This window comes from Vidua chalybeata, chromosome 2 (assembly GCF_026979565.1).
Source record: "Vidua chalybeata isolate OUT-0048 chromosome 2, bVidCha1 merged haplotype, whole genome shotgun sequence".
NCBI lineage: Eukaryota > Metazoa > Chordata > Aves > Passeriformes > Viduidae > Vidua > Vidua chalybeata.
Window position 1 is genome coordinate 64,368,521 of NC_071531.1, and position 10,192 is coordinate 64,378,712.

The following is a 10,192-nucleotide window of genomic DNA, read 5'->3' on the forward strand; positions in this document are numbered from 1 at the left end:
GACAGGTTGGGAACTAACTGTGCATTGAGCTAATGTGCCAGTGATATGAAACCCTTCTCTCTCTGACTTCCTGCTCTGACTATCTAAAGTCCAGTCATCCTGTAAGTCCAGTCTCCAGGCCAGGACTGGGAAGCCCCAACAGCTGTTGAATTTCACTGCTCTTCTGCTTCCCTCTGACTCTTGCAGCCAGTGCTAGAAGGAAAACAAAAGAAAGCAACACAAAGAAACAAATAGCCCAAATCAATGCAAAAACCAGAAAAGGACCCTTTAGAACAGATCTTTCTGTTTCTCACAAGGTAAACTTTGGTGAAAGAAGAAAAGAGTGTGAGCTGCTTTTTTTGATAAAATCTGGAAGATGAGTAGTTAATTTTCCATGACAAAACTTCCCTTAAGTAAAATTAATTCAGACAGTCTTAGATGGTGTTTGAGCATATTTTCGAGCCATTTCAGATTTTAAAGGAAAACAATTTATGATGCTTTTTTTCTGACCAATTTAAAATGTATAAGTTATATTTTACCGTGTTTAAGGTGAGAGAAATATTTTTTTGTAGAAATGCATAAAATGTGTGGGTGCTCAAAGTACAGAAGAAGCAGAACCACTGTAGTCATTCATCAACTCACAAAACATACCTGGTTTTTTGTTAGTGGCTACTGCACTGAATTGGATCTGAACACTGTCAAATTCTTAAATTATGTTGGACTGCAAAATATTTCTTTAAATACCAACTATTATTTAAAATAAGGAATAATGGGGTTTTTTGCAGTGCTAGCACTTCAAACATTGCAAGAATAGAGGAGATGGAGAGACTTCTCAAACAAGCACATGCTGAAAAGACTCGGCTGCTTGAGACCAGGGTAAGCGTAATTTTGAGTAACTAAGAGTAGGCACGTACGTTTGGATAATATTCTCCTAATGCAACATAGAAACCTACCCAGCTTATACCTAATACACACTTTAAAAATACCTTTTCCCCCTTGGCTTCACCACACACTACAACCTTGAGCCCATATGCAGTATCTGCTATCTCAAAGGACAAGCTGATGGCAAAATCCCCAGAAACTTGTTCAGTATTGGTTTGACCTGCTGGGGAGCTGCTTAAGAAGAACCTTCATTTCTATTTGCAATTCTTACTCCAAATTTCAGTCCAGTGTGCTGGATATATATTTCTGCTTACTTAAGGGACAAAAAGGTATTTAGCCCTAGCTTAGAAATGACATTGCCAACTATAGTTTTGCATATAATTGAAGTTCTATTTGTGCTGTGGCATTTAGGAACGGGAGATGGAAGCTAAGAAACGAGCTCTGGAAGAAGAAAAACGCCGCAGGGAGCAACTGGAGAAAAGATTGGAGGAAGAAACAAGCCAGAGGCAAAAATTAATTGAAAAAGAAGTCAAAATACGTGAGAAACAAAGAGCACAGGTGAGATATATGGATATGAAATGGTTTTGAAGTGCAAGACTTTCCCTTCATATACAGAAAAGGACTAAGTGTATTTCTGCCAATGGTAAACAAACTGCTTTCAGCTGAACAGATGGATTTAGTATTTCTGAGGTGCAATTGTTTTGCTAAAAGTTTTTTTGGGCTCTTGGAGCCAAGTATTCATTTAAAGTTAGATAACAACATAGGAATCTATTTAGCAGTTTATATATAAAGTATCAATATTAATCCTATAAAGTCTGTTACATAATATAGTCAGAGCAGAATTTTTTGGACAGAACAACAGAAATTTGTGAGTATGTTAATTTTATAAACCATTGGTGTGGAGTTGGTGGAGTTTTTGCTTTGTTTTGCTTTTTCTTTTAATACATAAAATACCTTGAAATGTGAATTATTACTTCCAAACATTTGACAGAAAATAAAAAGACAAATAAGGAAGTTTTTTCAGCTCCACATCTACAGTACAGAGTAAATATTATTTTTTCTAAAGTTAATTGGACTGTACAACATGAGAAATATTACTTAATTTAAGAAGTGTTACCTTCTACATATTTTTGCTTCTTCTTTGGGCTTAGAGTTACCTTGAGTTTTCTTTAGGCTTAGGGTGTTACCTATTTGTTTATTCCTCCAAAACCAATAATATCTATAAGGTACAGCAAATAGACTAGGAGGTCATTGCTAGTATACCAGAGCAAGACAATGTCTCCATGTTAATAGATGTATTTGAGTGCAGAAGATTCCATATCATATTGGAATATCTTTCTGGTTTTATCTGTGCTACCTTTGCTGATGTTTTACCAGCTGTTTCTAGTTAAATATATTCATTCATTTGTTTTTACATAAAATATAGTCAGGAATGTTAAATTTTACTTGTTAGCCTCCTTTTTTGCTAAGAAATTTGTTGACAACTCAAGTATGGTATAAACAGTGCAATGCTGATATCTTTATCCCAAATTAGAGCATGCATGTGTTGCAATAGAATATTCTGTCAGTTACTGCTAATTGTCAGACTTGGCAGAGAGAAGAAGACTGAATTGGCAGGAAGACAAAAACTTATCTGTCAAAAATGACTGATTTTTTTTTTCTTTTTTCTTTCCTTTGTACAGTGAGATCATTTTTTTGTTCCCCAGCACCTTCTGACACTTAGAAATGTAAACGCGAGGAAGGAACTTCACCTTTGCACTTGCCAGAGCTGGTGCCAGCTCATATCATACAAGACTGCATAATTTTAAAAGGGTGCTAAGAGTTCTTGTGAGCAACACAGCTCCTATTGCACCACGAGGCTCTTAAAAATGCAATGAGGGAAAGTCCCTTTGATTTGAGACTCACTGTGGGATTTAACAGGCTAACTTGAGGAATGGAGCAGGGGCAGATTAGTTTCTCCAGGTCACTGACTTCTCTGGAGTCCAGGGGGAGAGAGACAGGGAGATGGTCCTTTCACAGATCCTTGAAAGCATCTACAATCTGCTTCTGTTCCAAAGTAGCCTCTCTTTGCCTCAGCTGCAGCAGGAGCCTTCTCTGGGAGACCTGTCTTCTGTGTTTAAAATGAGGGGCTGGTGATTATGCATAGACCCTCCAGGCAGAGAAAACAAGAATATTCCTTCAGTTGGCAGAGGTTCCAAATCATTATCTCCTCCTGCTTGTTCTCCCAGCTGACAATATCCAGGCTTGGTGCAGGGTCTTGAACTGCAATCAAGAAGGAGGCACTGTCTCCTGCACTGCTTTGCTGTCTTTTTGCAGAGAGATGTGAACTAGTTATCACAGTTAATTTGTTCAGCAGAAAATAATTCTGTTTTGTTCACTGCAATCTGTGTGAAACTAACTGGAGATTACCATTCATTCCCATTATTAATGTTTCCTGCAGTAGTATGTTCTTATTATTTATATATTATACTCTGCATAAAAATACCTGTAGCAGAAAATTAAAATTAAAGAGTGACATGTACACAGTGAGTATTTAGATAAATAAAGGATTTGCTTATACTACATATGAAGTTCTTGAACTTCATCTAAGGCAGCAACACACTCTTACATTTAATTAATGTCTTAATTCTAAGACAGCTTTTCTGTGCTGTGGCCTCTGTTTCACCAGCTTATCAGCTGTTGATTTCAAGAAACTTCTATGCTCTATCTGACTTTTACAAAGTTATCCAACACAGTAAAGTTAGAAGTTTAAAGGATTTTTCTTTTCAAGAAAATTAGAGCTGCAGTAAAAGCTCTTAATTTTTCTTACATTTATTCTTAGACCCTATGAGCAATTTTCAGTTATGTCCTCGCAGCAGAAAGAGTAGGAGATGATAAGGCTTCTCTTAAAAATAATATGATTTTCTTTTCTTTCCTGTAGGCCCGTCCCTTGACTCGCTATTTGCCCGTTAGAAAGGAAGACTTCGACCTACAAAGTCACATTGAAACAGCTGGGCACAACATAGAGACCTGTTACCACATTTCTCTCACTGAGAAGACCTGCCGAGGCTTTCTGATTAAAATGGGAGGAAAAATTAAAACGTGGAAAAAACGGTGGTTTGTTTTTGATAGAAACAAGAGAACTTTTACTTATTATGCAGGTAGGTTGCAAGATTGCTACTAGGGTACATCTGTTCTTCTATTTTTTTATCAAAATCAGCTGAATTATGAACAAGTAGGGAGTCCAGATAAAACTTAGATATCCATTTCATCCATTCCCTTAGAGGTCGTGTGAACCCTTCACTATAGTGTTCAATCCTCATGCCAAGTAAGGCAGAATTAAACATACAAAACAAAATAAAGGAGGAGATGCAGATGGACAAGGGAAAAAATGGAAGATGATCAGGTTACAAGTACACAGAATAATGGTTCCACGTATTTTATTTTTAAATATTATATACTTCCCCCAATGATTGAATGATTTCTTGTACTCTTCATACAAGAATATAATTTATTATACTTAGCATGAAAATTGAAGTGAATGCTTCTACAGTCCTGTGCTTAATGTGAAGAAAAGCTTTTCAGGAAATTAAATATACAGGGGTAGACTTTTTGAGTTTGCCTTATTTTGAAAGTGTAAGGAATTTCAGATGAAGAATACGCAATACTCCAAAAGTGTTTCTGTACATGAAGTTATGTTACACAATATCTGGATCCATTATAAGCATCACATTACTTTGTTATCTTAGGGTAAACCCAGAAATGGGGAATTTAAGAACATACTTACTTCTCCAAATGCTGTGCAAATATACATGTGGTTTGACTTTGAAGTTTCAGTTCTGAGGAAGCCACAAAATAACATTGTGCTCTGAATATTTATTGTTCAGAGAGGCCAGAAAGAGGCATATGCAGGATGGTCATTGCTGAGACGCAGAAGAAAACACCAAGTACAAAACTCACAAAGTTTAATTTACTTTACTGACATAACTGCTTTTCAGCAACTCATAAGGAACTTAAAACTGAATTCATTACATTCATTCATTACATACCCACTGAATATTTTTTACTAGTTTGCAGTAATACAATGAAGAATGTGACAGGCATCTTTTATTTTGTTCTAAACATCTGGTTTATTGGTTAGGAAGGCTTGTAACACACAGTAGTGTTTCCATCTGGTACTGATTTTTTTGTCTTTTTTTAGTAGTTATGTAAACATTTAATGGTTTCACTTTTGAGTGCAGTATAGTTGCCATAATGTAATCTCGATTACCAAAGAAAACTTTTGCTAATGTCCCAAGGACTCCAGCCAACAAGCATAGTTTTATGAGGAGTCTCAGCTGCACTAAAATGCTGCTGCATGTATGAGTGAGGATTTTTAAATCTTTAGATCTTTAAATATATAGTAGATTTCCAAAATAAATATTGGTGCTGCAAATTCAGAGTAATTGAACTCTAAGTGAATGTCCTGAGATAATGCTTTAGTTCTGCCAGTGCACTGAACCAAGAACTTAGCTTGAAGTCTGACAGCTTAGTGTGGTGACTGAAGCATCTGCACTTTCTGAATTGAAGCATTCAGGGAACTATACCAAGACACTTTCAATGAGAGATTGGGTACCTGAAATAGTCTGGTAACCAAGGCCCCAGGTGGGGATTGAAAAGAGAGTGGGTCCCCTGCTTACTAGTAGTGCACAGACAGCACACTTTGTATAGTGCTGTGTTTATCTCAGTATAATGTGTACTGTAATCTCATAATCCTGTATCTCAGTGCTTCAGCACTGCTTCTCTAGGGGCTGGCAGGAAGATTCCCAAAGCTGCATTGTTTGCTCTCTGGGATTTCATTTTGCCATCATACGAAGCTTTAAGAATTGCTTGCAGTTATACAGAGGATGTAAGTTGAGTTCCCCAAGTGTTTAAATGACAGCAGAATCCCTCATGGGACTGATAAAAATGTTCTGCGTGATTGTTCAGTGTTGAGATGATACTATGACTTTGAGGCAGAAAGCATTATATTCCCCTAATACAAAAGTGCTGGGAGTGAAGGAAGTTTGCCTTTCAGTGTCCACATGCAATTGGGATGTTTCTTAACAATTTCTCTCTCCACTGCAGGAAAATGGAGGGTGGATGCTGCCCTGCCCTGCTCATTTTCCCTGTGAAAATTTAGAGTGGTGACTCTTAAGTTCACATGTGAAGAAGCATTTTTTTAAAAAAGTACATGCACAACCTATGTTCTAAATAAAGGCTTTGCTGTCAGATTGCATTGAAAATTTGATTATCATTACAGTTTTCTCTTGAAGGCAAACTGGAGATCTTAGCCTGTGAACTGTGTGAAGTCTGGCTGGTTTTCATGGAATTGGAAGAGTGGATATATCTGAGAGACATCTGTCCTTCTGTGGGCTAATATCCTCCATAACATTTAGACAACTTGGTGAAGGGAGTGACTTGGAAATAGATAAGGAAATTACAAAAGCTTTTATCCTTGAAAACTAGGTGAAGAAGAAGACATATTAAAGTCAAAAATGCATCTTTCAATAAAACCAACAAACTAGTAAGAAAAGTTGAAGGTTTCCATGGGATTTCAGAAGCAGAACTGTTAAGTCAGTTACTTATCAGCTGAATATATATGGAAATGCAAATTAAGCTTTTGCTTCTTACTGTTCATTTCAGTTCTGAAGTCATTATCTCTTTTCCCTTTTAGACAAACACGAAACTAAATTAAAGGGTGTAATATATTTTCAAGCTATTGAAGAAGTCTATTATGATCATCTAAAGAATGCATATAAGGTAAACTTTGTTATTGCTGTTTTAACCACGTATCACACAGAATACCCAAAGTATGATAGCTGCTGTAAAATTAAAGGGAAAACTAATATTGTTGGGAGGGAACAAAACCCAAACAAATACTAAAAAAAAAAACCCTGGAGTGGAGGAAAAGGAAGAGGAAACTAATCAGTGATTAGCACTGTTTTGGTGGCTTTTTTATAATGAGAGAAGCAGAGATAAATGTCTACCTCCAAAGTAGTTTTGCTGCAAGGAGTTCCTTAGCCCAGTGGCTGAAATCAGTGGCTTGGAGAAGTCAAGGGTACGCTGCACACCTCTGTCCCAAGGAGGGAGTTAACTGTGCCAGCAGCTCATGGCACACCCTGCCTCTCATTTGTAATTTAAATGATCTGTGAGCAATTTGTGGAAGCCACTGGACAGAGTGGGGAAGTTAGTTATTTGGGCATGAAACAGCCTGGAGCCCTGTAGTACTGTATAATAGTCTACTGCAAAAATGCTGGAAAAGGTGTTTATGGTGGCTACAAACACTTTAAATGCATCTCTTCTGCAATATGAGATGCAGTGGTACAGCATTTTATCTTTCTTCTAAACCCTATTCATAAATATCCCTGTAAGTAAATCCACTTCTGATACCAATAAATGGCTTTGATTTCACTCTTCTGATATCTTCCTTGTGTTTTATTCTAGAGTCCCAACCCGTTGCTGACCTTCAGTGTTAAGACCCATGACCGCATCTACTACATGGTTGCTCCTTCTCCAGAAGCCATGAGGATATGGATGGATGTCATTGTTACAGGCGCAGAAGGCTACACCCACTTCATGTTATAATAAAAGGGGAGCATAGGGCATCCTGCAATAACATAACTAATGAAGTTAGCCATATCTAGTGACAGCTGAAAAGCCAGTGAATACCCCGAAATGTCCTCCTTATGATGTGCACCCAAAACCTCAGATTGAGAGGAGGTTATAAATGCACTGAAAAAGGGGGGATGTTACCTGTTGTAGTTGATCTTTATAGGAATGAACAAGCTAAAGCTGTTGAGAGAATCATAGTGCTCCAAAATGGATAATCAGGCAATTTTAATTACAGCATCTTGATTGAATGATAAGTTTCTACAAATACTCTTATACAGAGAATGTCTTCATACATTTATACTGAACAGTTTACAAGTGTGTGTGTTCTCATTGGTTTGCAAAAATTCTAGTGAAACAAAAAGGTGTAATAAGCATATATTTTAATATGCAACATTTGACATTTATGGATGATTAGGTGACTTTTTAAAACCTTTAGTAAAGTATTTTATAGAAATACAAACAAAAAAGAAGCCTAAGGTACACACAGTTCTTGCCTTAGTAGTTAAGTGTTACAACAGAGCCAAAGAGATACGTGATTCCCTTACATTTTCATATTGTTATTTGTACCTAACTTTCTGCAAGGGGACAGTGCCAAAACTCTTAATGACTTTTAATGTAATTAAATTGTTATATTCTGTATGTTCACAAACACTTTGTGGCAACAAGTGTAAGTTTAAAGTTCGCATCTATGGAGCACAACAAGAAAAAAAAACAAAAAAACCAAGATGGATAGCTTTTTAAAGATGCTATTTTTCCACAAGGATGAGAAATGGAAATACATGTATTAACTTCCTCATAAAGAGGGATTTTTTTAATCCTCTCTGTTCAACAGAATAAGCTGATTCTGGGCTCTACAGCAATTTTCTTTTATATCGTAAGGTCCTAGTGTAGTTCTAATCTTATTCTGTGCCAAGTGAACACTCTATTGAATCTCTCAAATATTGCCTGCCTTGAAGCCAGCACCAAAATCTCTACCTGTCTGGATTCTTTGGAGCCAAGCTTTCAGTCAGCTGTTTTGTTGTTTAATTATATCTGCACAGAATACTGCTGTCAAATAGAATAAAAAGAGAGAGGTGAGTTCTAAGAGTTTACACTAAGCAGTGTATGAATAAAAAACCCTGAAAGTTTGAAGTAGTAGGGACTGAGATTCCTAAAACAGCAAAAATACTGAGGGTGCAGCAGTCTCCCATTTTAAAATCACCTCCAAGTTCTTGAATAATATTGCAGAAATATAAATTATTTAATTGAAATTAACTTCAAGAAAGTGTCACATTATGACTTTAAGGAGGTTCCATTTGATTATAATTGAAACACGCTCTGTGGTTTGTGTACTAGAAGAAAGCACATTAGCCTTTTTTTTTTCTTTGATGAAAAGTTAATGGCTTTTAATTGAACAAATAAACTGAAAACAGAATAGAAGTATGCTGGCAGAATATTTTTGTTATACTTTTTAAACTATGTAACTGTAATGAACAGGTTTGTGGTATGTACAGGTGATGTGGTTGTTCTAGAATGACAAACATCAGTTTCTACTTGAATCATAGAAGAGACTGTTGTTGCAAGATAATTGCTATCATCTGTGCAGATCACAGCCTGCAATCTATAATTTAAAACACTATCAAATAAATTGCTTTTGTTTATACAGTTATTATTTTTTCCTGATGTATCTTGATTTTATTCCCAAGTATAGTTATAACGGTTTTCTAATAATGATTTTTGTATCCTGCATGATGCAATGAAGGCATTTCAATAAACATTTTTAAAAATACACTTGTTTTAAATATTTTCTTGCTGCATTATCTTGAGACATTTGTGCTTGTCTTTTAAATAGTTGTATACAGTCATGCAAACAACACTGTATTTCTCAGTAACACTTAATTGAACTATTCCATTATTTTCCATAGCTCTTTTGTGGGAAAATACATCTTTCGGAGGGCAGGGAAATTAGGAGTGTAGTTTGTATTCTGCATGTACATAATATAATACCTTTTTCATTTTTTATGAACCTGTTTGAAAAATTTATTACCAGCTTTGGCTATTGACAATATTTTTTTGTTTAGCTGCAAACCAGAAACTGCTTGAGTTTAAAGATTTCAATGTTTTCCCAGTATTTGACTTAGACATGACATGAATGGGAGTATTAACTCACTGTGGAAATGAAAACCAGTGTGGGTTTATGATTGATTTGTTTTCGCTGAGTTTGCCGCCATCATGATGAAGTGGGGTGGGTTCTGTAGTGGTGTATATCAAGACAACATAAGTAGAGCATGGTGGTAGGCATCCCCTTCTATGATCAGTCTGCACTGATCATAAAAGCCCTTCAAGCTTACCTGCCTGGGAGTCAATATCTCCTTACCCTGAAGGCTCTCAGGCAATTGCAAGCCATGGAGTCTGAGTCTTAAAAACCTCCTCTGCTGTGTCCCATGACCTACAGGTGCTGGCCTGATGCTTGGATGGGAAAACACCCTTCCCTTGGCAGGCACTGGCCTTTCCTAGTGTTCATTTTCGTGTGCCAGGGGAGGTTGGACATCAGGAAGGGTTGTCAAGCATTGGAATGGGTTACCCAGGGAGGTGGTGGAGGGACATCCCTGGAGGTATTCAAGAAATGAACTGGACGTGACCGCAGGTGATGCTATGGTCTAGTTGACATGGTGGTAGTTGGTCAAAGTTTGGACTCAATGATATTTAAGATCTTTTCCAATCTAAATGATTTGGAAAT

At 36.7% G+C, this 10,192-nt stretch overlaps 1 protein-coding gene across 4 annotated transcripts in view; it reads left to right on the top strand.

Moving 5' to 3' along the window:
- The window catches only part of PHLDB2 (pleckstrin homology like domain family B member 2), a 64,645-nt gene extending 55,404 nt beyond the window's left edge, over positions 1-9,241 (top strand). For all 4 annotated transcript variants that reach the window (XM_053935803.1, XM_053935800.1, XM_053935802.1 and 1 more), the window contains 5 exons: positions 765-855; positions 1,273-1,419; positions 3,782-4,001; positions 6,536-6,621; positions 7,306-9,241. In XM_053935803.1, the coding sequence (XP_053791778.1) occupies positions 765-855; positions 1,273-1,419; positions 3,782-4,001; positions 6,536-6,621; positions 7,306-7,446 (685 nt within the window). In that variant the 3' untranslated portion in view covers positions 7,447-9,241. The remainder of the gene's footprint in view (positions 1-764; positions 856-1,272; positions 1,420-3,781; positions 4,002-6,535; positions 6,622-7,305) is intronic.
- The last annotated feature ends 951 nt before the right edge of the window (positions 9,242-10,192 follow it).